Raw genomic sequence first — 27,590 nt, forward strand, 5'->3', positions numbered from 1 at the left:
GAGACATATTTAAACAGGTGCTGGGATACCTCATGAAAGAGCATAGAAAATGAAACATAACAGCAAGACTGTGTATGAGGTTGCTAAGATAGGTATGAGACATACTTCTAAGGAGCAATTGTTGAGAATTCATTCTTGGCTTTGTTCTTCATCTCATTATGGATATGCAGTTCTGTCATTGGTAAACTTTAGTCTTACCTAGAAAAATTGAACAACCATCATTATTTTTTGCGGCTCAATTTAAATTTATACTTAGTTGTGTAAATGGCATCCTTTGAATTAATAATAGCATTTGTGTTTCACTTGGAAAGCCCTCAGATATTGTTCAGCAATGCTGCAAACCAGAAGTTCTCCACTCTGACTACGTATTAAAATTGCTTGGAGAGCTTTGAAAAATAAGCAGTGCCCTGCCTCAAAACCATTGAATTCAAATAAGTGGGTATGTGGGGGGTGGGGCTCTAGGAAGCTTTTTTTTTTTAATTGATAAAATCTCTCCTGGTGATTTTGACGTGTGGCACAATTGAGAGTAAGTATATTTAATCACTGCTTTCTCAAATGATCTATACTAAAGGGTTAGTTTTTTGGTTTATTTCTAATCTGTTGTGAACTGATACTTCTAAAAAATACAATTATTATTAGAAAAGTGTAATTAAAGAAAAGTGTAATTCAGGGTTCAACAGACCTAAAAATTACTGCATCAGATTGCTGTAAATGTTTCTAAGTGAACCTATAACAGTCAGCTTGCAGTTAGCTCTGGTTCTTGGCCACAGTTGGTGTAACACTGTTTTAAACCATTACTGTGCTATGGTAAGCTGTTAGTTACAGATATCAAAATGGCATGCAAGGCAACCTTACCCTTGAGACTTTCTCTTTATAAGGCCCAAACTGCAGGAAATTATAGCCTTGTATTCCTAAGTATTGTGGGAAATTATTTTTGCTAACCATTGACCTATAATCTGCTTTGCTTTAAACAGTGCAAAATTCAAACATGATAAAAAGAAGTAGTAGTCCTTTTGTAACTTTAGGGAACCAGAGATCACTAGATAAGCAAATTAAGTGTAGAAAGGCGTTAGTCTGTCTCTTTGTAAACTTGATACCTACCTACGCAGATATCCTTAATTTCACATTATGATCATAGTAACTTGAATTTAAATAGTGCTTTGTGATTTTCAAAATATTTTATAATTTTTTTTGTATTTTCATTTAAATTACATAATTGATCTTTATAACAACCTTACGTAGGTGGTGAGTAGGACAGAGTATTTACACTTACTTTGCAGATTGGAAAAGTGAGACATTCAGCTCACAGGATGGACCCTGTCTATCACTCCTGTTTTAGTGGGAAAATAAAACTTGAAACTGGTTTCCTGACCCCATTCTAGTTGTGTCACTATACTGTGAAGGTATTTCCAGAAATATAGCAACTTCTGACACTGCAGCACTGTTCAAGTGACATGATGGCTTAAATTCTGCTGTGTTTTAGACAGCTTCTCTAATTTTTCAGAAGAAATTTAAGGCATATGCAGATGTATGATACAGTCTGCACACATTTTTGTAGGGAAAGAAACTAAAGCATTGTCACACAAGAGGTGAGTGATAAAGGATAGGTAAAATTTAAAAAACGATCTCTTTGTTTTTTGTTGTTGTTTTTTTTTAACTGCAGACTTTGTTTAATATGGTTGTAGAAGTACCTCGGTGGACAAATGCTAAAATGGAGGTATGAATATTTTCTATTAATATCAAATGGAAATTATAAGTAATAATGATATAAAAACTTTGTTTCAAGTCGTTTGGCATAATATTTTTGAATTTCGCATGGTTGACAAACTACTTCATGATACAAACAATTGAAAACACTTTTGTGAACTTTGAATCTCATTTCTAAAAGCAAAATAGAGCTGAATTTTTACTTTGAAGCACGTGTTTTCTATTTTTGCCGTTCTAGTTTGTTATACACATATTTATTTAATTTTCTTTGACTCTTCTGTCTTTGAAAATAACAAATCTTTTCAAGGTTTATTTAAACAGATTCTGAGATATATTTTTGTTCATAGATACAGTTGAAATATACTTATTTGGGAATCATGGCAAGTTTAGTTTGTAAGGACTTAATTGTCCTTTAGATTTTACTCTACCAGGAACGAAAACATTTTATTGGCCAACTCTTGATCAATGAACACTAAGAGTGTCTGCTAATTCCCCTGGTTACCTTTTTTTTTTTTTTTTTTTTCTTTTCTATCTTTTCATGAGGCATGAACCTATCAAGAACTTCCCTTTTGCTTTTCAGAATTTTATTGTTCCATCTTCAGTTAGGTAAGATCCCTTAAAGTTCTGAGTGAAATTTAATTTGTGGCACTTAGTTTCTTTCATTATTTAAGTCTTTTCCTATAGCTTTGGATGCAATGGCAAATACTATAAAGTATTTTAATTAAAGATTATTATGTAGGTATGTATTTTTCAGAATTTATATTTAGAGAATTGTCACTAATTACTAGCATTGCTTTGGTTAATATTTTGATAGGGAAAAGTAAAAATAATAGGTTCTTTTTTTGGTCTTCCTTCAGAATGTTTCCGAATTCTGGCTACTTTCTACTTCAGGTATAGGATCAAGAATCTGAGAATCTACCTAATTTAAGCAGTGTTTATTCACTAAAAAATGGCTTCAGTTATTCTTTATAGGATAGATTTTTTTTTTTTTTACAAGGCAGTTTGAGTATGTTTGATAGAAAGAAAACAAATGAAATTACTTGGTGAAAATTAAGTTAACCTTTTTATCATAAGATTGATGATAAGATGCCCAAAATTAGTATTTTCACTAATTTTTACTAATTAAAAAAACAAAAACGAAACAGCAAGTAGGTTAATCTTTATCCTCTTGCCATTTCAGTCATTCTGTTATTTGTATTAGAAATGAATGCATAAATAATAGAATACCTAAATCTATAATGGGATGTTTCCTTTCCAGATGTTTTTTTCTACACAACACTGTAAATTAGAAATAAGAGCTGGCTTAGCTTATTTTACAGTGTCTTTGACCAGTAAGTTAGAATATAAATATTTAACCTGATAATACCAGATTTAAAACATACAATTTGAATATAGGATTAATCATTTCTCATTCTCCTTCCCCCTTTTTTCCATGATCTGTGTAGATTGCCACGAAGGAGCCATTGAATCCCATTAAACAAGATACAAAGGATGGCAAGCTACGCTATGTGGCGAATGTCTTCCCTCACAAGGGTTATATATGGAATTATGGTGCCCTCCCTCAGGTAACGTTCTTGTAATAATGGTAAAACTTCTCTGTCTTCTGAAAAAATTTTCTTGTAAATCCTGCGGACTACTTGAAGTTAAATTGGTTCTGAGGATGTGTCAGTTTGACAGATTTGTAAATTTAAAAATTTTTAATGGGGAGTTTCATTGTATCTATAAATTTTTTTCAAACTATATATATGTCTGTACTCAAGTTCTTGGAGTTAGGGATATAGAACACTCATATTTGGCATTTTGAACATATTTCAGTGAAAAATGTTTTATCTGCTTTATCTTCAGTCATTTCTTTGAATGTGACAAATTATGCTTTTATATACCTTCATATGTGATAGCATCCTTTCTTATCCCATTTTGTTTTCTTTTCATGTTTCCTCACTCCTGGAAAATGATATCTCCTTCCAAATTATTTAGTGAGTGAAACTCAGAGTATATAGAATGAAAATTTTGTCTAGGCTTAGTGGATATAGAGAAGTATTTGTATGATTATAAGAGCCATCTATATTAGACCATCTATCTGGATATTTAAGCTTTCTATTTTTATTTTATCTATTAATTTTAATATTTTACATGAAATTCCAAAATTATTTTGGAGAAATATCTGAAAAAAGGGAGACTTGCTTTATCCAACTCAAAAAACCAGCTGCCCTTGTAGAATAAATATTTACAGGGGAAGAAAAAAGAAAATTGTTTTCTAAAGAGTCAGCCTGCCTTTGATGCATTTAGACCACCCACATGGATATGTTCTTGGTTAAAACAAGCCTTTCTAAAATGATGTACTAAGAAAAAGAACGTCTGGCCTGTTGAAACCATGAAGGCAGGTGTTCTGACTCCCCAGGTGCCTAAGTAGACATTCGGTTTGACCTAGCAGTAAAAGGGTAAAAAAAAAAAAAAATTTGTTAAGCTTAGGGGATACTGTCTGTAGGAGAGGATGTATGGATGAGGGGAAGGCCAAAGAAGCATTTGAATTAGAGAAAGACAAAAACAGAGACAAAGTAGGCAGGGGATAAACTAAAGTTGATGTATTTGTTTATTTCATTAAACATTTATTAAGTATTCATGTGCTAGGCAGTGTATGGGTGTTGGGTATACAAAGAAAAATGATATATTAATATAAGGCAGCAAATATCTATTAATGAAGGCAGCAAAATACGTGACTGAGAATGTGGGTTTTGGAGCCATACTGCCATGTAATAGTAATGTGATTTTGGGTAACTTACTGTGTCGTTCTGTGCCTCACTTTCTTTGCCTGTTAAATAGAGATGATAAAATACCTATTGCATATGGTCATGTTGAGGTTAAGTGAGTTATCGCACATTCATCTTAGAAGAGTGCCAGATGGATAGGGATCACATTATTACATCTACTGGTACTTTTATTATATGATCTTTCTTCTAAAGGAATTCAGTCTCATGGGGGTAATCAGCAACTGAACCACTGGTTCCCATAGAGCATAATAACTGCTACTAATCATCTACTAATTATGAGCTTTTGTAGTTTATCTAAAGTCCTGACAAATTTTTTTACTCCTCCAGATATGTTTGAATTTTCAAGATGCTCCTACCTTCGATTATGTTAGTCTGTTAGGTACAGTAGCTCTACTTTAATTATAACAGAATTAGACTGTGGCAGTCTCTTAATGCATCCTGAACTATTGCCTACTGAAATTTAATACTCCATCCAGCATCCAAGATAACATTTTAAAACTTAAATCTGCTAATGTTTTCCTCCTCTAAGAACCTTTTTGGTGGTTTCATATTGCCAAAAGGATAAAACGTGATATTCTTAACATGGCTCTTCCACCCTGCCTAATCAGTCTAGCCTCTGCTTTGTGCTCCAGCCTCGTTTTGCAACAGTTGTCTTTTCTTGCTTCCATTTTACCACAGTGATTCCTTCAGTGTTTCCAATTTCTCTTGTTTCTACACCAAGCCTTCACAGAGCTGTTCATTCATTCAGTACATGTTTTTTGAGCGCCTGATGTTGCGAGGCAGGGTTGTCAGTACTGGAGTTAAAGTAGTAATCAGAATGACAGAGATCCTTCTGGGTCTTTTATTCTGGACAGAGTGACAAGGCAAAAAAATAATAAAATGTACAGTGTGACAGATGGTGATAAGTGTGTTGGAGAACGATAAAGCAGGGAATGGGGCTATAATATATTGGGATTGTTGCAGTGTTAGATAGGGGGAAGGCCTCAGTGAGTAGGTGTTGAGTGAAGACCTCAAGGAAGTAAGGGGACAAGTAGCATGGACCCCTAGGGGAATCCAGCAAGAAGCAGCAAGTTGTAAAGGTCCCAAGGTAGGAGTAGGCCTACTGTGTTGAATAACAGGAAAAAAGGCCAGTGTGGCTAGAATGGAAGTGAGGAAGAATAGACCTGTATTACACTCTCTGCCATTTTTAACCGGAAATTTTTACTATCTTTTTAAACCCAAATCCAAAAGAGTGTGTTAGTCTTTAGCAAAAGAATATACTGTCTATCGCATTGAAGTTACTTACCAAACAAAAATAACTAAGTTGATTAATGTTTGTTTTTTTTAAGTTTATTTTTCAGAGAGAGTGTGAGCGGGAGAGGGGCAGACAGAGGCAGGGGAGAGAGAGAGAGAATCCGAAGCAGGCTCCACATTGTCAGCACAGAGACCATTGGAGGGCTTGAACTCACTAACTGTGGGATCTTGACCTGAGCTGAAATGAAGAGTGAGACACTTAATTGACTGAGCCACGCAGGCACCCCTAAATTGATTATTGTTTATAGAAAATTGAAATTAGACCAAGTGTTGATGGGACGGGATAATTGTATCTAATATCTTTTTGCTTCATTGTCAGTGTCAAGACAGAATTAATCTTTTAAAATGATAGCCAGCCCCTCATCCCATTTACGTTTTTTATTTCATCTCCAGCTTCCCATCCTTCTCCTCCAGCTCCCTCACTCTTACACTGGCCTTTGCACAATTCCTCTTGTTCCCCAGGCACACTTGTGCCTCAGGCCTTCACATTTGTTGTGTCCTCCGGCTTGGAACACTCTTTCTCAGGTACACACATGGCTTACCTCCTTTTTTTTTTTTTTTTTTTTTAATGTTTATTTTTTTGAGAGAGAGATTGACAGTGTGAGCAGGGGAGAGGCAGAGACAGAGAGAGAGGAAGACACAGAATCTGAAGCAGGCTCCAGGCTCCAGGCTCCAAGCTGTCGGCACAGAGCCCGACGTGGGGCTTGAACCCATGAACCGTGAGATCATGACCTGAGCTGAAGTCAGATGCTCAACTGACTGAGCCACCCAGGCACCCCACATGGCTTACCTCCTTAAACGTTTGCTCATAAATGACCTTCATGATGTCTGCCCTGATGATCCTCTAGAATTTTAACCCTGCCTCCTGAATTTTTGTTCTGCTTCATACTTTATTTTTTCCGCTTTCTATAGAACCTACCAACTTCTAACACGTTCCATAATTTAGTTATTTATTATATTTGTTGTTAATTTCTTCCAGCTAGAATGCAGACTCCAGGAGGATAGGGATTCTTTCTGTGTTGTACATTGACATTTTCCAACTAACTGCTTAGCTTAGTGCCTGGCACAGAGTAGGTGATTAATAAATATTTGAGAAAGGGTAATGAATTCATTGTGTGTGTTGCATTTGTTTCATAAGCTTGTATGGTATTGGATTTTGCCGTTTTCTTATGCTTTGTCTTGTAACAGCAGGATACGTGTTAAGAGCAGTTACCAAGCCAACCGTGCTTGGAAGAACATTAAGCTGTAGAGTATTGTTTAAGTAGGAGTCTCTCTCACTTACTGGTGATTCATCAGTGTGCTGTGTTTAGTTCAGATCTGTTGAACCTTGATAACTTCTCCCTCGCTGGCAGTAGTGCCGTCCCCAGAGGTTGAGTTTGGCCTGAGCAGAAGCTTGCTTTGTTTTCTCCCAGTTATATTTCCATGTATAATGGATTATTCCAATGTTATATCTTCTGAGTGAATATTTAGAAGACCTGTTAATGTTAGTGGACTGGGTAGTGTTAAAGGACTAGAATCATGAAATTTTAGCTTTCTGTAATTTTTTTTAATAAACAACAATATTTTTTAGTTGAAGTATAGTTGATACACACTATTACGTTACTTTCCGCTGTACAGCACAGTGATTGGACAGCTCTAAGTTACGGTGTGCTCACCACAAGTGCAGCTACCGTCTGTCACCATATAATGCAGTTACAATACCACTGATCTATCCCTATGCTCTACCTTTCATCTCTGTGACTTACTCATTGCATAACTGGAAGCCTGTACCTCCCATTCCCCTTCACCGTTTTGCCCACCCCTTCCCTCATCCCCAAGATTTCTTCAGTATTAATGTAATGCTGTTGTGTTTATTATTCATATTTCATTATGAATGTGGTTTATTGACCCCAAGTATCGATTAGTACCATCTATTAGTTTTATAACCTGGAACCAGTGACTCAATCTCTTTAGGCCTATTTGTACATCTCTGTCATCATACCACCCACCCCAGAAGGTTATTGTCAATATCGAATGGGATAATCAAAGCAAATGTTTTAATTCCATAGTTAGTTTTCAAGAATATTATTTCAATGTTGACACTGTTGCTGCTGATAGTAGCTGCTAATAGTAAAACATAGAGGCTTTTGCTTCAGATCGAATCTATTAAAATAGATAGTGGCTAGGTAGATCTTACTTCCTTTGATCTGGTTATAGGAATCCTGATTAATCAGGAAGTAGCTCTCAAGAAGCACCTGTATATACAGCTCTGTACAAGTCAGTTATGTTTTGACCTAAGGCCCAGAGCATGGTGACTACAGATGTATTGATTAATATTTATAGATTGTAAGTAATGATACCAAACACCTGCACAAGGTTGAGAAAGATTTATTTTAGGCTAGATCAATAATCTTTGTATTTTGATTTATTTATTTTCATAGCTTATAGTCATCTTTTTTATGAGATTAACATTATTTATATTTCTGATGATAGTTTCTCATTTTTTTAATGTTTTTCTTGGGTCCATGCTAAAATTTTTCTATATAGGTGGTATACATACGTATGTACTGGTAGGTATATACCTATAAGTCAGATTGCCTACTATGCGTTGCACACTTATTTTACTAGGTATTGTCAACTGTTTACAAAAGACATTGTTACAGTGTACACACCCGTTAGCAGTAGATGGGGTTCCAGGTGCCTTACATTCTTACCAGTACAGTTGACCCTTAAACAACATGAGTTTGAACTGCATGGGTTTGAATCCACTTATATACAGAGTTTTTATAGTACATTATTATAAATGTATTTTCTCTTTATTATGATTTTCTTGATAACACTTTCTTTTCTCTAGCTTACTTTAAGAATATGGTATATAATTCATATAAAATATAAAATGTATTAATTGTTTATGTAATTGGTAAGGTTTCTGATCAACAGTAGATTGTTAGTAGTTAAGTTTTGGGGAAGACAAAGGTTACAGTCAGATTTCCAGCTGTGCAGGGGTTTAGCATCCCTAACCCCTACGTTGTTCAAGGGTCAACTATATTTTGCATTATTAGATTTTTAGGTTTTTGACACAGTGTCATGTTAATGGTTTTAATTTTTATTTTTCTGATCAGACTAGGTATCTTTTCATATATTTATAAGTCATTCATGTTTTCTCTTTAAATTACCTATTCTTGTCTTTAGCCCATTTTGTATTGAGTTGCCCTTTTTCTTATTTAGTTGTGGAAGTTATTTCTACGTTCTGAATGCTAATCTTAACTTTTGGGAAGCAAATACTAAGATTTGGAATTTCCTCTTGTGGATATTGAGGGTTTTTTTAGTTGTTTCTCTGCCTAGTTATACAGTTAGGACTCCACAAGAGGGCGTCATCAAAGTTTTAAATTTGTCAAGATTTCTTCTCCTGGTGATTACTTAAAATTATACTATATATTAAAGTTAAGTTAGAAACCATTTAGTGTGAATCTCTTTTTGTAATAAAAACTGAGGCCTGTGCATATAAAGCATTAAAGACAGGACTGGAAATAGAATGAACCAGTCTAGTGTTCTGCTGTAAAGGAAATCACGAAAAACTTGCCTTAGAAGTGGCAAAATTGTAGAGCTTGCACTTACGTACTTATTTCCTCAACAGGAGGAATAAATTGATAGATAATATGGAAAGTTGAGTTCTGAGAGGAATATAGACCAACCAATTAACAAATGGAAAGACTTACTAAAACCATATAGAGTACAAACTTATGTGACGACTATTTTTGTCTCAGTTCACGGAGAGAATTTCTTAAAATTAAAGCTGATCAAAATGAGCTAAGTTATCTCATGAATTTGTGAACTTCCTATTCACTGGTAGTATTCATGTAGATTATGAATGACCACTAAACTAACAATCATAGAACTCAGGACTGAGATGTATCTAGCAGTTGTCTCTAGCCATTTTTTTAATAGGTGAGGAAACAGGTCTGGATGTTCTGGCCAAGGTAGTTTGTGACTGAAGTAGGACTAGAATCTAGGTCAGAGTGACTTTAGCTTATCACATTTGTTGCCTGAGAGTGGAAGTGAAGTTAAAGGAGGTTCAAGAGAGGATTCCTGCATTAGGAAGGAAGAACCTTTCAGATATTTTTCTGCTTCTGCTTCTGGCTTTTCTGATTTCAGTTATAGTTCAGTCCCATCTTGGTTTCTCCAGCACATTAAGATTAATTTTATAGCATTTATGACAAATGCTGTACCATTTATTAACATGACATTCTTCAGGGTATTGACTATGTCCTATTCATCTCTGTTCCTAACTCCTGGCCCAGAGTAGGTACTCAGTAAATATTGACTGTGTGAATGGATGCCTACTTGGGAGATTCTGAGAGTAAGAACAGGTATTTAAAAGAAGAGAACCATGAAATAGAATAAGGTTTTATCTGAAAGTAATTGCCGATCAGTTGCCATTGAAACTTGGGCATCATAGCCTAATAATTAATACCTTGAGTCTCATCCCATTGCCACCATTTAGAAAATGTGAGCTTGGGAAACTTAAATTCTTTATGCTTCAGTTTACTTATCTGTAAAATGAAGTTAACGTGTGTGTGTGTGTGTGGGGGGTGGTTGTGTGTATCATGCAGAAAGTGCCTCTCACCTAGAACCAATGTGTTTATGTCAGTTCTTATATTTTGCTAGTAATATTAGTATTTGGGGTAGTGACATCTTGGTTTACTGATTTTTTTTTTTTTTTTTTTTTTGGTAAGGGTGGGTTCATTTTATTCCTAAATATAATTAGCACCAGAAGGAAAATATTGGAGTTTATCTATAGGGTTTAGCTATAAATAAGGGTATATTTTTAAAATTATCTTTATAAAATTAGAAGAACCAAGCTTGGATAATCTGAAATTACCTCTAGATAACAGTCCTGAGGTAACACAGTCTCTGCGTATCTTGTAATGTAAATCTGAGGAAAATAATTTTGGGGAGCTTCCACATTTCCATTTAGAATTAGGTAATTATGAGGCTTTTTGGGAAGGATTGTACCTAGGAGATACTTAAATTTGGTAACATTTCTGTTAGTGGTGTGCATTTATAAAAATGCCCATGTGTATATTTTGTAACCAACAAGGTATATCTTTTAAGTAAACTATAGAGTTGACAATTTTTTGTGTTTTTGTCAAGGTCTTGAGATTTGATGGCAAAATAGAGGATTTTTTTTTAACTGAAATGAAATGAGACAAAAATAGATTTTTCTTTTATTTGGTGTAGATACTATCTTGTTCTTTAGTTTATGAAGACAAAGCTGTTTTTTGTTTTTTGTTTTTTTCCTAGTAGAAGTCATTTAAAGAATAGGAAGTGTATTTTCAAACACGGAAAGCTAGACTCAGTGCTGTTACCATGTCAAAGGAAGCAGTGAATGATGGAAGCAACAGTTTAGGCAGCCAGTGGAAATGGCATAGACAGTGGAAATCTCTGAACTGAAACTTGAAAAGTGAGCATGAATTTACATGCTGACTCAACTTGGAAGAAGAGTATGTTTGTATTTTCAGATGTGATTACACAGAAAAATGAGAGGCAGGAGGGAGGAAATACTGTAAATTTGTCTTAATTATTATGATGTTTAAGGTTTTACTGGCATGTTGGCATGGAGCTTGTGTAGTTTCTGAAAATGTTTCCTTTGGATTACGACTGCAAAACTGTGATCATGTGGAAAAACTGAGATACATTTTAATGAGTATTAACCTGTATTTTTGCCTCACTTCTCCCTTTTTTTTTAGACTTGGGAAGATCCCTGTCGAAAGGATAATAGTACAGACTGCTGTGGAGATAATGACCCTATTGATGTTTGTGAAATAGGCTCAAAGGTTTGTTTTCTAGACAATGCTGTTCTAATATATGTTCTAGTTTATTCATGCTGTAGAATTTCAGTTCTCTTTAGTTCGTCAGCTCTTCTAAGTTCTAGCCTATTGATCCCTCTGATACGAGTCCCTTTTTGTATCTTTATTTCTTTCTCTTACACTAGGGGTTGGTCAACTGCAGCCATGGCAAGTCAAATATAGGGCACCACCTGTTTTTATTAGTAACACATTATGCCCATTCACTTACGTATTGTGTATGGCTGCTTTTGCACCAAAGTTGGGGAGTGGTAGCAGAGATCGTGCCATCCACAAAGTCTAAAAATAACGACTATCTGAGTTTTTACAGAAAATGTTTGCTGAGTCTTGTCTTTAGTTTCCTTACCATTATCCAGACAGGAAATGTAATACTGAGTAAAGCCAGCTGGTACTCTTGTTTTTGTGTCTGCTTCCAGGTTGCCAAGACCTACTGAAGGAGAATAAAACCTACAGTTTCATCGGTTGCTGCTACTTCTAGAATTCTGTGTGTTTTGGGTCTATTCTTCTATCGCATTTCTTGCTAATATTTGTTGTTCTCTGCAGACATTCAACGGCTAGCACTTAAAGGTTCTCACTTAAAGGCAGAACATTTTGTCTTTAAATTTTGTAGAGCCCCTAGAAACCAGCAGATAAGAGCTCCCTTACCCTTCTTAGACAGCCAAACTACCTGGGTCCACACACATTATTTCTTCCCTTTCTTCTCTTACTGTGAGAACTGTCTTTCTTATGTGAGACCTGGGCTTCTACCTGTGCTCTAGATCCTGCCCCTTCCTGCCTCTTGAGTAACAGTTTTCTTATCCCTTCTCTGTTCTGTATTCACAACTTCTCTTTCTTTATTGGCTTCTTCCCCCTCACATGAAGACTCATAAAAAGAGTTTTCAACACTCATCTTCATCTGCTACTTTCCACTTAATCTTTAGCCTGCTTCAGAATTGTTTCCATCCCCCATTATTTCTGTGAAACTACTCTCACAAAGGTCCCTGCTAACTTTCTTTTAGCCAAATCTAGCAGGCCTGTTTCATAGGTTTTGTCTATCTTGAATTTCCCTTAGCATTTTATACTGTTAACTTTGTCTTTCTTCTTGAAACAGCCTCCTCACTGGACTTTGTGTCATAATATCTTGGTTGTGCTCTAATTCTGTTTTCTTCTTGATTTCTTTTTCAAGCTCCTTAATTCTTAGGTATTGGTTGGCCTGAGGGTCATGCCTTTGTCCAGCTCTTTTCCTTTAATTGGATCTACCTTTATTTTCCTTCCAAGGGAACAGAATCTTTGTTTTTGCCTGGTTTTGTTTTTATCTTTGACCCAAATTCCTTCAACATTTAGGACTTTGTTTTTCCTTTGGTAATATTTATTGTTCAAGAAAATTGTAGTTATGTTAATGGAAATGAAATCAAGCATAAACCTTCCCTCACAATCCTGCTGTCCCAATAATTCATTTTGTTTTTTATCTTTTCCATGTTTTCTTCCTCTTGGGATAAACATATAAACATTTTGATTTTGTTAGACATTTTTTCCAGTTTATTTTCTGTTACACAGTTAATAAAGTTAAAGGCTTTCCTGAATATAGCTTTTCCTTTTTTCATTTCTTTTGGGACAACTGGATATGGGGGACCGGGTTTTTAGACTGGCCTCTCAACGCTGTCTGCCCTAATCCCTAGAATCTGTGAATATGGTAATATAGCACTCCCTTGATAATATTATTTTATATAGCACAGTTTACTTTCAAGTAGGATTATCCTGGATTTCCCGTGCAGACCCAGTGTAATTAAATGAGCCCTTAAAAGTAAGGAGCTTTCTCTTACTGGTGGGAGAAGAACTCAGAGGTTCAAAGTGTGAGAAGTACTGATGTGCCATTGCTGGTTTGAACATGGAGAAGGGGGCACATGAAAAAGAATGCAGTTGGCTTCTAGTTGCAGTGAGTGGTCCCTAGTTGACATCCAACAAGTTAATGGGGTCCTCATTTGTACAACTACAAGGAACCAACTTTATGTGGATTCAGTTTTAGAACCTTCAGATCGGAGCTCAGCCTGTGCAGCACCTTGATTTCGTCTTTGTCAGGCAGTAAGCAGAGAATCTAGCCATGTTGTGCTTGGACTTCTAACTCATGAATACTGTGAGATAATAAATTTAAACTGTTTTAAACCTTTAGGTTTGTCATAATTCATTATACTACAGTAGAAACACAGGATAACAGGCTTTAAGCCGTTTTACTTGCCATGGTTTTCTTGTATTGATTGGGTCCAGCTGAAGTTTTACCTCCTTCAAATTTGGAATCAGCACAGAACTTTTGTGGTAGACCACTGTTATATCCTGCTCATACCAGGCCCTTGAGAAGTTAGCAGTTGACAAGTGTGAGCTGATAAATACAGGTAGAGCCCAGAGAGAAAAAAATATTATCTGTAGAAGACTCTTACATTCTAGTTCATGAATGTGTTATATCTTTTGCTCTTTACTTCAAGGAATAAGTGATAGGATCTCCATTTCACTGTTGAGAAACCAAGTCCTAAAACATTATGTGAAGTAATGATGGAGAAGGAGTTCAGCTTTACGAATGATGGAGAAGGAGTTCAGCTTCATAGTATTTATGACTTAAAAACACCTTTACGAATGATGGAGAAGGAGTTCAGCTTCATAGTATTTATGACTTAAAAATCCTATGTTTTGAAATCTTTCCATAAGAGCTAGAAAGGTTGATAATAATTCCCATCTGATTCTTCCTAAAAGCTTTGTGGCACACCTACATTGTTTGAGAATCTCAACTCATTTTTCAAGAATGAACTACAAGAACTGCAAGAATTAGTAACAGGCTCTTCTGGAGCCATTGATTTCCTTGGAAGGGTAGACTGATAGTTTTATAATGGAACTGGGAAAATAGGTTTTATCTTACAGCCAGTGCAGTGTATTCCTTTAATTAATGAGACCTGAAACAATAGTAAATATGAAGTAAGTGTTAATCACCATCTAAAGAATAGGTCTTGGGGCATCTGGGTGGCTCAGTCAGTTAGACATCTGACTCTTGATTTTGGCTCAGGTCCTGATCTCATGGTTTGTGAGTTCAAACCCTGCATCAGGCTCTGCACTGACAGCATGCAGCCTGCTTAGAACTCTCTCTATCCCTCTCTTTCTGCCCCTCCCCACCCATGCTGTTTCTCCCTCTCTCAAAATAAATAAATAAACACTTACAAAAAATGAAGACTAAGTCTATGTTGGTATGGTGCTCCTTTCTTTTGTGTCTGGGTATGCAAAGAGTCCTTAAATCATCTGTAAGGAACATCATAGTGGAAAGCATCTTTGAACACCACACTGTAAATGGACAAAAGGGAAGGGAGCAGAGTCCTGGAAGTTGATAATAGAGTTAGAGCCACAGGATACAGAACATTTTAAGGCTGTTGCAGTTCCTTGAGAGATCATGTATGATTCATTTGGTGTCTAACACTACTGCATAAATTTGTTGAATTGATTTAGAATGAATTGAGTTATGGAGGATTCATAAGAGTTTTACCATTTGTTCTTAAATATCTTATTCTCAGTTTTTGGTTTGATTGACAGTTTCCTTTCTAGTCTTTAAAGGTATTATAGCAAGGCAGTGGTTTGTCCAATCCCTTTCTGTTGCTTATGAGATTAGAGAGCATGTGTCTTTCTGATGAAACTTGATAATCCCAAGACATGTTTCCTGTTTGCTGGTGTAATCAGAAACATCTCAGATCTGCTCTTACATTATATGAAATTTCAAAGTAGATTAATTTTTGTGAATAAAAATAAAACAGTTTACAATGTGCTATCTTTAAATTTTTTTCCTAATCAATCAAGCTTATTTTCTTTCTTTCTTTCTTTCTTTCTTTCTTTCTTTCTTTCTTTCTTTCTTTCTTTCAAGAGAATTTATTGGCAAGTTAGCTAACATACAGTGTATACACTGTGCTCTTGGTTTTGGGGGTAGATTCCTGTGATTCATCATTTATATACAACACCCAGTGCTCATCCCAAGAAGTGCCCTTCTCAATGTCCATCACCCATTTTCCCCTTCCCCCTTACACACCCCCCATCAGCCCTCAGTTTGTTCTCTGTATTTAAGAGTCATTTATGGTTTGCCTTCCTCTCTGTTTGAAATTATTTTTTCCCCTTCCCTTCCCCCATGGTTTTCTGTTAAGTTTCTCAAATCCCACATAAGAGTGAAAACATATGCTATCTGTCTTTTCTCTGATTGACTTATTTCACTTAACATAATACCCTCCAGTTCCATCCACATTGTTGTGAATGGCAAGATTTCATTCTTTCTCATTGCCGAGTAGTATTCCATTGTATGTATAAAACCACATCTTCATTATCCATTCATCAGCCGATGGACATTTGGGTTCTTTCCATAATTTGGCTATTGTTGATAGCACTGCTATAAACATTTGGGGTACATGTGCCCCTATGAATCAGCATTCCTGTATCCTTTGGGTAAATTCGAAGTAGTGCTGTTACTGGGTCGTAGGGTAATTCTATTTTTTATTTTTTGAGGAACATGCACACTTTTCCAAAGTGGCTGTACCAGTTTCCATTCCCACCAACAATGCAAGAGGGTTCCCATTTCTCCACATCCTCGCCAACATCTGTTGTTTCCTGAGTTGTTACTTTTAACCATTCTGACCTGTGTGGGGTGGTATCTCAGTATGGTTTTGATTTGTATTTCCCTGATGATGAGTGATGTTGAGCATTTTTTCATGTGTCTGTTGGCCATCTGGATGTCTTCTTTGGAAAAGCGTCTATTCAGGTCTTCTGCCCATTTCTTTACTAGATTATTGGTTTTTCCCGTGTTGAGTTTGGTAAATTCTTTATAGATTTTGGATACTAACCCTTTATCTGATATGTCATTTGTAAATATCTTTTCCTATTCCATTGGTTACCTTTTAGTTTTGTTGATTGTTTCCTTTGCAGTGCAGAAGGTTTTTATCTTGATGAGGTCCTAATAGTTTGTTTTGCTTTTATTTCCTTTGCCTTTGGAGACATGTCAAGTAAGAAGTTGCTGCAGGTGAGGTCAAAGACGTTGTTGCCTTTTTTCTCTTCCAGGATTTTGATGGTTTCCTGTCTCACATTTAGGTCTTTCATCCATTTTGAGTTTGTTTTTGTGTATGGCGTAAGAAAGTGGTTTAGGTTCATTCTTCTGCATGTTGCTGTCCAGCTATCTCAGCACCATTTACTAAAGAGACTGTCTTTTTTCCATTGGATACTCTTTCCTACTTTGTCGAAGATTAGTTATCCATACATTTATGGGTCCAATTCTGGGTTCTCTATTCTATTACGGTGCTCTATGTGTCTGTCTTGATACCACACTGTCTTGATGATTACAGCTTTGTAGTAGAGGCTAAAGTCTTGGATTGTGATGCCTCCAGCTTTGGTTTTGTTTTTCAACATTACTTTAGCTATTCATGTGGTCTTTTTGGTTCCATACAAATTTTAGGATTGTTTGTTTTAGCTCTGAGAAGAATGCTGGTGCTCTTCTGATTGGGATTGCATTGAATGTATAGATTGCTTTGGGTGGTATCGACATTTTAACAGTATTTGTTATTCTAGTCCATGAGCATGGAATGCTTTTCCATTTCTTTGTGTCATCTTCAATTTCTTCACTAGGCTGTCTATAGTTTTCAGCATGCCAGATCTTTTATCTCTTTGGTTAGGTTTATTCCTAAGTATTTTATGGTTCTTTGTGCAATTGTATATGTGACTTTGCTGAATTCAGGTATCAGTTCTAGCAGTTTTTGGTGGAGCCTTTTGGGTTTTCCATATAGGGTATTATGTCATCTATGAAAAGTGAAAGTTTGACTTCTTTGCCAGTTTGGATGCCTTTTATTTCATTTTGTTGTCTGATTGCTGATGCTAGAACTTCCAACACTATGTTAAACAACAGTGGTGAGAGTGGATATCCCTGTTGTGTTCCTGATCTCAGAGGGAAAGCTCTCAGTTTTTCCCCATTGAGGATGATATTCGCTGTGGGCCTTTTCATATATGGCTTTTATGGTAGTAAGGTATGTTCCTTCTATCTCAAATTTCTTGAGGGTTTTATTAAGAAAGGATGCTGTATTTTGTCAAATGCTTTTCTGCATCTGTTGACAGGATCATATGGTTCTTATCCTTTCTTCTGTTAATGTGATGTATCACATTGATTGATTTGTGAATATTGAACCAGCCATGCAGCCCAGGAATGAATCCCACTTGATCATAGTGAATAATTCTTTTAATATAGTGTTGAATTTGATTTTCTAGTATCTTGTTGAGAATTTTCATATTCATGTTCATCAGAGATATTGGCCTGTAATTCTCCTTTTTAGTGGGGTCTTTGTGCAGTTTGGGAATCAGGGTAATGCTGGCTTTGTAGAATGAGTCTGGAAGTGTTCCTTCTGTTTCTATTTTTGGAACAGCTTGTGAGAACTTAACTCTGCTTTAAATGTCTGGTAGAATTCCCCTGGAAAGCCATCTGGTGCAGGACCCTTATTTGGTTGGGAAATTTTTGATAATGGATTCGATTTCTTCACCGGTTATGGGTCTGTTCAAGTTTTCTGTTTCTTCCCATTTAAGTTGTGGTAGTGTGTGGGTATCTAGGAGTTTGTCCATTTCTTCCAGATTGTCCAGTTTGTTGGCATATAATTTTTCATAGTATTCTCTAATAATTGTTTGTTTCTCTGTGGTATTGGTTGTGATCTCTCCTCTTTCATTTGTGAGTTTATCTATTTGGGTCCTCTCTCTTTTCTTTTTGAGAAGTCTGGCCAGGGGTTTATCAGTTTTGTTTATTCTTTCAGAAAACCAGCTTTTAGATTCATTGATGTGTTGTACTGTTTTTTTGGATTCTGTGTTGTTTATTTCTGCTCTAATCATTATTTCTCTTCTTCTGCTGGCTTTGGGGTTTCTTTGCTGCTCTGTTTCTAGTTCCTTTAGGTGTGAGGTTAGATTCTGTATTGGGGATTTTTCTTGCTTCTTGAGATGGGCCTGGATTGCGATGTATTTTCCTCTTAGGACCTCTTTTGCTGCATCCCAAAGGGTTTGGACTGTTGTGTTTTCATTTTCATTTGCTTCCATATATTTTTTAAGTTCTTCTTAAATTCCTGGTTGACCCATTCATTATTTAGTAGGATGCTCTTTAACCTCTGTGTATTTTGAGGCTTTCCAAATTTTGTGTTTTGTTGATTTCAAGTTTCATAGCATTGTGATTGGAAAATATGCATAGTATGATCTCAGTCCTTTTATATTTGTTGAGGGCTGTTCTGTGACCCAGTATGTGATCTGTTTTGGAGAATGTTCCATGTGCACTTGAGAAGAATGTGTATTCTGCTGCTTTTGGATGAAAAGATCTGAATATATCTGCTAAGTCTATCTGTTCCAGTGTGTCATTCAGAGCCATTGTTTTTTAACATTTTCTGCCTGGATGATCTATCCGTTGACGTAAATAGAGCAAATATAGTAAATAGTCCCCAGTAATCACAGTATTGTTATCTGTAAATTTATTTATGTTTGTGATTAGTGGATTCATATATTTGGGTGCTTTCACATTGGGGGCATAAACATTTATAATTGATCCTCTTCTTTATGGATAGACACCTTAATTATGATATAATATAATTATATATTTAATATATAATTAAATATAATTAATATAATTCTTCATCTCTTGTTACAGTCTTTGTGTTGAAATCTAGTTTGTCTAATATAAGTATGGCTACTCTGGCTTTCTTTTGACATCCCGTAACATGATAGATGGTTTTCCATCCCTTCACTTTCAATCTGCAGGTGTCCTCAGGTCTAAAATGAGTCTTTTATAGGCAGCATATAGATGGATCTTGGTTTTTTATCCATTCTGATCCCTATGTCTTTTGATTTAGTATTTAGTCCATTTACATTCAGAGTGATTATTGAAAGATATGGATTTAGTGTCATTATTCTATTTGTAGGTTTCATGCTTGTGATTATGTTTCTGCTGCTTTGTAGTCTTTGTTGCTTTGCTGCTTTCCACTCGCAGAGCACCCCTTCAGATCACTTTCAGGGCTGGCTTAGTGGTCATGAACTCCTTTAGTTTTTGTTAGTATGGGAAAGCCTTTATCTCTCCTTCTATTCTGAATGACAGCCTTGCTTGATAAAGGATTCTTTTTTTTTTTTTTTTTTTTAATTTTTTTTCAACGTTTATTTATTTTTGAGACAGAGAGAGACAGAGCATGAACGGGGGAGGGGCAGAGAGAGAGAGGGAGACACAGAATCGGAAACAGGCTCCAGGCTCCGAGCCATCAGCCCAGAGCCCGACGCGGGGCTCGAACTCACGGACCGTGAGATCGTGACCTGAGCTGAAGTCAGACGCTTAACCGACTGCGCCACCCAGGCGCCCCAAGGATTCTTTTTTTAAACATTTTTAAAAATGTTTTTATTTATTTTTGAGGGAAAATGAGACTGTGTGAGTGGGGAAGAGCAGAAAGAGAGAGAGGGAGACACAGAGTCCGAAGCAAGCTCCAGGCTCTGAGCTGTCAGCACAGAGCCCGATGCGGGGCTTGAACCATGAGCTGTGAGATCATGACCTAAGCTGAGGTCAGATGCTTAACCGAGTGAGCCACCCAGGCGCCCCTGGATGAAGGATTCTTGGCTGCATATTTTTCCTGTTCAGCTCATTGAACATTCCCTGCCTTTCCTTTCTGGCCTGTCAAGTTTCATTGGACAGATCTGCTACTACCCTTATGTGTCTATGCTTGTAGGTTAAGGCCCATTTGTCCTTAACTGCTTTCAGAATTCTCTCTTTATCCTTGTTTTGCCAGTTTCACTATGATATGTCATGGTGTTGACCTGTTTTTATTGTTTTTAAAGGGAGTTCTCTGTGCCTCCTGGACTTGGATGCCTGTTTCCTTCCCCAGATTAGGGAAGTTCTCAGCTATAATTTGTTCATTTTTTTTTTTTTTTAATTTTTTAACGTTTATTTATTTTGGAGACAGAGAGAGACAGAGCATGAACGGGGGAGGGGCAGAGAGAGAGGGAGACACAGAATCTGAAGCAGTCTCCGGGCTCTGAGCCATCAGCCCAGAGCCCAACGCAGGGCTCGAACTCACGGACCGCGAGATCGTGACCTGAGTTAAAGTCAGACGCTTAACCGACCGAGCCACCCAGGCGCCCCATCAGCTATAATTTGTTCAAATACACCTTCTGTCCCTTTCTCTTTCTTCTTCTTCTTCTTCTGGAACTCCTGTAATATGGATATTATTTCATTGCATTGAATCTCTTAGGTCTCTAATTTTCTTCTTGTGGTCTAGTAATTTCCTTCCTTTCCTTTTGTCAGCTTCCCCATTTTCCATAATTTTATCTTCTATTTCACCTATTCCTTCCTCTGCTTGTCCCATCCTTGCTGTGCCTGTGTCTAGTTTATTTCGCACCTCATTTACAGCATTTCTTAATTAATCGTGACTATTTCTTAGGTCCTTGATCCCTGCAGCAATAGATTCTCTGCTGTCTCTTGTGCTTTTTTCACACCCAGCTATTAGTTTTATGACTATTATTATAAATTCTTGATCAGATATATTGTATCTGTTTTGAGCAATTCTCTGGCTGTCAGTTTTTCCTGGAATTTCTTTTGAGAATTCTTTCATTTTGTCATTTTAGCTAGTTTTCTGTCCTTTACATGTTTTAATAGCTTGTAATGTGTCCTGTACCTGTGAGTACTACTGTATTAAAAAGGGGTCATACACTGTTCAGGGCCTGGCAGTTCAGAAGGGGTTTTTGGAGTGTGTTACGTGCACTCTGTTCCTGTGTCTTGGCTGCTTTGTCTCACTCCTTGTAGTGGTGGATTGGATCATCCACCAGGTGTGCTTTGATTGGTTTGTTGAAGTAAACTTCGAAATGAGAAGAATGGGGGGAAGAGAAACCATATCCCAGAGAGAGATGATAGGAGTGGAGAAAAAAACCAGGCAGAGAATCAAAGAAACTATAGGGTTTAATCCACAAAGAGAAAGAGGAAAATAAAGAAGAAGGAGATACAGAAAAGGTGTAAAAAGAACAGAGTAAAAATGCCTGATTAAACAAACAACCAGAACAGAGAAAAAAAGAAAAAGAATATATATATATAATTAAGAATTGACCAAAAATCAAATCAGAAACTATAAGGCTCTGTCCCACCAAGCTGTCTCCATATACCCCTGGACATGCCTCTGTCAGTTTGTAGCCTGGATTCCTGGAATTCCAAGTATTCTGACCTCAATACTACTGCCTTTGAGGGATGAGGGAAATTCTGGTATCCCTACTCCTCCACCATCTTGACTCCTCCCCTACAAGGTGCTTTTTAAAACTATATGATTCTTCGGAATTCCCCCTGCCACCAACGGCTTCTGCAGGGTCCTCTATTGGCACCATTGACATTTTGGATGGATAATTCTGTTACAGTGGACTGTCCTGTTCAGTATCCCTGGCTTCTTCCCATTAGATGCTAGTAATACCTCCCTGTTTTTGACAACGAAAATTGTCTCCAGACAATGTCAGATAGTCTCGAGAGGGCAAAATTACCTCTGGTTGAGAATCAATAATCTAATTTATAACTGAGCTAACCAGTGTGGCCAGCCTTACACTAGTAATTATGTGATAACTTCAAATTTGAACATTTTTGTTTTATAAAGATCTCCTGGCATGAGGTGTGTAAGTCTCCCCAGCAAGATCGGAAACCTTTGAGAACAGGGATTTTGTTAGATACATAGTGTTTAACATAGTGATGGGTACTTAACAGAGCTTAGACATATGAGAGTCTGGTTAATATAATTGTGCATATTGCCCTACAAGTGAGATTTCAGTTTACTTTATAAAATCGTGCTAATCTGTTGTGTGTAATTAGGTTGTAACTAATTATAAATTCCTGTAGATTTATATTAAGATTTTAGATTCATTTTGCAAATGTTCTGAAAGGACTTATTTGACTTTATGGTTTCAGATCTGGGTTTTTTTCCTTCTCTAAAGCTGCATTTTGAGTCATGAAGGAATTTGTTCTGAAGCATGTGTTCAAATTTTAGCTTGCAGTGAAATTCTGTAGGGCCAACAGGATATAGGAAGGATGCATGCATATAAACTTGGCATTGGCAACTTTGAAGGAACCACTGAAATAACTTTCTTTAATGCATGGAACATCTGCTTCAGCATCATGCAATTTCTTGGTTTCCTTTAAAATCTTGTTAAGGCATTTTATGAAACCTGTTTTATCTGTATTTTTAACATATTAATTCTTCCAGTGTCATTCATTGTCTTAAGGCTGTATTCTAATATGTTAAAAATTTACTTTTCACTTGTAACTGATAAATGTGGTTTGCAAAACAGCATTTTAAGAGGATTCTCAGCTCTCTATTTTATCCCCAAACAGCAAAATCCAGGTTTATACTATGTAATGATATGCATGGGTTTATTTTCTGTTTAGTAGGAGTTTCTAGGCCTAGTACATTAAATTTCAAGATCTATACATAACTTTAGTTTCTAAAAAGGAATCAAGATACTTAATTTTAAAAGGGATATAATAATAGGCTTTATAGACTATTTTTACATTATCTTTAATTATTAAAGCTTTATTAAATTTCATTCTGTAATGCTTTTAACCTTTCATATGTATTTTCTGATAGATGAGTAAATTTCTCCAAAGCCTTGAAAATGCTGAATTTCTTTTCTCTTTAAAGGTTCTTTCTTGTGGAGAGGTTATTCGTGTGAAGATCCTTGGAATTTTGGCTCTTATTGACCAGGGTGAAACAGACTGGAAAATAATTGCTATCAATGTGAATGACCCTGAAGCCTCAAAGTTTCATGGTAAGTCTGTAACTTCCCAGAAACAGAAGTAAATCAGTATGTCATTCGAATTCTTAGCATCTAAAGGGGGCTCATGTAAAACAGAATATGTATATTTGATTTTTTTATTCTCTTCATCCACAGATTATAAAGGAGAATCTATTATGATTGTATCTGAGTTGTGTCATATTGCTAGGAAGAACAAGAAAGAGAAAAGGCTAGATAGACAGGTGGTACCTCAGACTAAGAAAATACAGTCTGTAGGTTCCCTCCCTCCTTCCTTCCTTTTTTTTGCTTAAATTTCTCTTGTTCATCTGAGTAAGTAGAAAACTAAGGAAGGCATGTTCATCAAGGACATACACTGTTTCTGTATCTAGTTTTTGTCCTGTGTTGCAAAAATGGAGGGAAAGATAACTGTCCTTTGACAAAATTTTGATGTCCTAGAAATTTAAGTTCTAGAAATAGCTTGGTATGATAAAGAGTGGACTTTCTTTGGAGTCACACACACCTCAGTTTGAGTTCTGGCTGTGCTACTTTCTGAGTGATTTTGGGTAGATCATCTAACATTTGTGAATTTCAGTTTGGTCACCCATTAAGGGAGATAATTATATCTACTTATGAGCTTGTCCACAGTAAGAGATGATTCACTTAAAGCATCTGGCTGTCATATCAAGTGTTGAATATATGGCCACTGTTATTATTCTCTATTTTTCCCCCCTATTTTTCTAGCCTTTTTTCTTTCAGTTTCATTCTTTTCGCGTTCCTGGTTTCTTCTAGGCCTCAGTTAGAAAATATGCCATTTCTGAATGGATGGGAACTCATTAACACTTAAGTGTTAACCTCTCTTATTTTATGTGCATTTAAAACCTTTTCTTGCACATGGAACAGCAAGAGATTTTACGCCATTCTTGAGTGTAATTGAGAAAGGAAAGGATCTGATAAGGTGAAGTACAAATAACCTCAGGGGCAAAACTAAAACATAAAACTACAATTAAAATATGAGGCTTTAGTTCATAACCATATATATTTCTTGTCTGTCTTTTATTTTATCCTGGGTTTCTTTAGTATATTTCTCATATATATGTATGTAAGAGAAGCAAAATACACTGTTAAACATTCTTTAATGCATTAACTGCTCCTCAAATGAGAACTGATAAAATAATGGTGCAACAGCCAGTCAAAACAAATCACGTAACTAACTGACTGGTGATATGACACACTGAAGTTATGAAACTCTGCTAAGGGATGCCCCCTCTACACTGGAGAGGCTGAGTGCCTGAATGAAACTATGTGTTAGGTGGAATAAACTATTCTTTAGCCCAGTTCTGTTCCACATGTGATTTAACTTTGTGAACTCTCATCATATGCCAAGCACTTGTACCTGTTCTAGTACATATTATTATTCTTAATTTAAAAGGTGCTCTAAGGATTTAAATAATTGGCTCAAGTTTGCACATCCATTACATAGTAGAACTATGATTTGAACTCATTTCTGTCTGATTATAAAGTCCACTGTCTATCTATAATATTGTACTAAGCAGTTAATACTTGATTGTAGTAATTCGTGGTTTTTGTAACTAGCAGTATTATTGAAACAAGATTACATAAGGCTAATAACTACCTCATGTTTCTCTTGAGTTTGCTAAGGGTTAGAATGAAAAGTTCTCTTTCTTTACTTTAATTCTATTTGTTTCCTGAATGGAGATGACTTTGCACTTTGGCATCTTCTAAATTCTTTTTGTGTATGTTTGTACAAAAAGACACACCGGAAGGAATACTGAAGCTTATTTAGGTTGAGGTGACATCAGACCAGAATAATTACAAGAACTTGTTGAGTACTATTGACATATTTTGCTCTGAAATGATGTGCTGACATTGTGTTTTGTATTTATTTCCTGAATGAGTAAGGAATATGGGGGGAAATGGATATTATTTACTTTAAGGATATTTGCCTATTGTTCACTCTGGGTAGTACCTTAAGTAATCATATATGTAGATTTTGTAGAGTAAGTTATTCTATAGTTTTAAGAGTTTGAAATGTTTTATTCTTAATTCCTTTTGCCTTCACCTTATTGTGATATATTCTACGTATCTGTATTGATTTTTTTCTCTCTTCTTTTTATAGTGACCCAAGAAAAAAATAGATACAGGCACAAAGGCTGAAGAAATCATAGTAGAAATTTTTTAAATTATAAATCATGGAATACTAGATGACTCTATGTGGCAGAGTCATAATAATTATTAATTATTTTTAATTTAAGCTCAAGTTTTTATTTATACTTGTTGTATCTCTCAAACATGATCCAGCTGTTCTCTCAACTATTTCAGACAAAAGACAGATTTTGTTGTCCTGCTGCTTGAGCAAATGTTAATTGACAGAAATCATTCTTTTTTTTTTTTTTTAAGTTTTATTTATTTATTAGAGAGAAAGAGAAGTGGGGGGAAGGGACATAGAGAATCCCAAGTAGGCTCCACATGGTCAGCATGGAGCCCAATGTGGTGCTTGAACCCATGAGCTAGAGATCATGACCTGATCCAAAACCAAGAGTTGGATGCTGAACCAACTGAGCCACTCAGGTGCCCCTGACAGAAGTCATTCTTAATTTTACTTTTTTTTCTTCATTATTTAGCCTGGTGTGTTGTTTGTGTTTTCATTACCACCTACTAAAGTGGGGCATTAGAGGGGATGAGAACTGAGAGATGCTCCGTAATTGCAGGGGTGGAAAGCTACCTAAATTTGTGAAGAAATTAAAAAAAAAAAAAAAAAAAAAAACAGTTCATATGATTTGATTATGATATTTAATAGTCTTCTATTATAATAACTTATCTTCTCAAGGTACCTACCGTGTAGTTCAGTAAGAGCCTAAGTATTGTAACCATGTGGCTTATTTTATATGTTCCAGATTAAAAATTGACCTTTGGCAGGAGAGAGGAGACCTTACAAACAAATAAAGGAATCAATTTCTTGATTTCTAGATTAGATGAAATACCTATTATAACAACTTGTGATTTTATTGCAGTAAGATAAAAATGTATATTTGGACCCATATGATTAAATAAATATTAGCTAACAGATAATCAAGTTTGTTGCTATTCTCTCTACATCTTTGAAAATTAACAATATTTAATCATAAATTAAGCAACATTTAAACATTTTATTATGTGTCCATTCCACATCTAACCTTCCAGAATCACAAACACAGTGTTTTGGATGGCATTTTTAATTATAAAAATAATCATATGCTTGGAAATAAAAACTCAGAAGTGTAAAAATACAAAATAAAAAGTACAATTCTCCTTCCCACTTCTCACGCCAGTCTGACTTCTCCAGTCTGTATCTTCTTCCTTGTATGTTTTTAGTTCCCCTGCACAGTTGCTTCTCTACTCAAGCATTGTATTTCTTAATTTATGTCTTTCCTTTTGACTCAAGTTGCTGCTCCAAAAACTTAGGAATTTAATTTCTTATACATTTTTAAATTATGTTACTGTATTTCTTCTCGATTATGTTAATAACTCTAATTATTATACTTTGGGCATTATTTATCACTTCATTACTTTTGAACAATAAATTGTGGTTGCCCAGTACAAAACCAGGGCATGGAGGTTTCTGCACTACTTCTCTGTCCTTTTCAGACCAGTTTCTCTGACCTGTACAGTAGCTCCATAGTGGCTAATTTTATCATATTTAAATTCTGTTCTTTAACTGTTTTTCATATTTTGTCTCTTGAGTCTGAAAATTGAAAAATAACAAATAACATTTATAGTGTTTATGTGAATAATACTATTATTCACCTCCTTTATCATATTAATTATGGACACAAGAGAATAGCTTGCTGCACAGCGATCATCACGGGGTTTCTTTTCATTGCCCTGGGTTAATAGTTCTGTTTTTTCTTAGATTCTTTCATGTCCTCTTTTTCATTTTCATTGTTGGCTGGTGTACATTTTCCAAAAATTTTTACATGACGTGGTTGGGAGATTGATTCTGAGTCCATACATGTCAGAAATGTCTTTTTCAGGGTCACTTTCTACTTAAATAGCTTTAAAATACCTAATGCAATAACTTAAAAAAATTGCTGTGTATAATTTGGGATTTTTATCACAAAGGAGTGATTTTATAACAGTGTAAATATTTGTTGTCTTTACTTCTTGGAATTTTTATTAGATCAATAGGAAGAAAGGTTAAAATCATGTAGGGGAAGGGATAGCTATC

General features: G+C 35.8%; 1 protein-coding gene across 2 annotated transcripts in view; it reads left to right on the forward strand.

Moving 5' to 3' along the window:
- The window catches only part of PPA2 (inorganic pyrophosphatase 2), a 91,487-nt gene that overhangs the window by 21,995 nt on the left and 41,902 nt on the right, over positions 1 to 27,590 (forward strand). For both annotated transcript variants that reach the window (XM_047856229.1, XM_047856230.1), the window contains 4 exons: positions 1,664 to 1,717; positions 3,153 to 3,272; positions 11,501 to 11,587; positions 23,272 to 23,398. In XM_047856229.1, coding sequence (XP_047712185.1) covers positions 1,664 to 1,717; positions 3,153 to 3,272; positions 11,501 to 11,587; positions 23,272 to 23,398 — 388 coding nt within the window. The remainder of the gene's footprint in view (positions 1 to 1,663; positions 1,718 to 3,152; positions 3,273 to 11,500; positions 11,588 to 23,271; positions 23,399 to 27,590) is intronic.

This window comes from Prionailurus viverrinus, chromosome B1 (assembly GCF_022837055.1).
Source record: "Prionailurus viverrinus isolate Anna chromosome B1, UM_Priviv_1.0, whole genome shotgun sequence".
Lineage (NCBI taxonomy): Eukaryota > Metazoa > Chordata > Mammalia > Carnivora > Felidae > Prionailurus > Prionailurus viverrinus.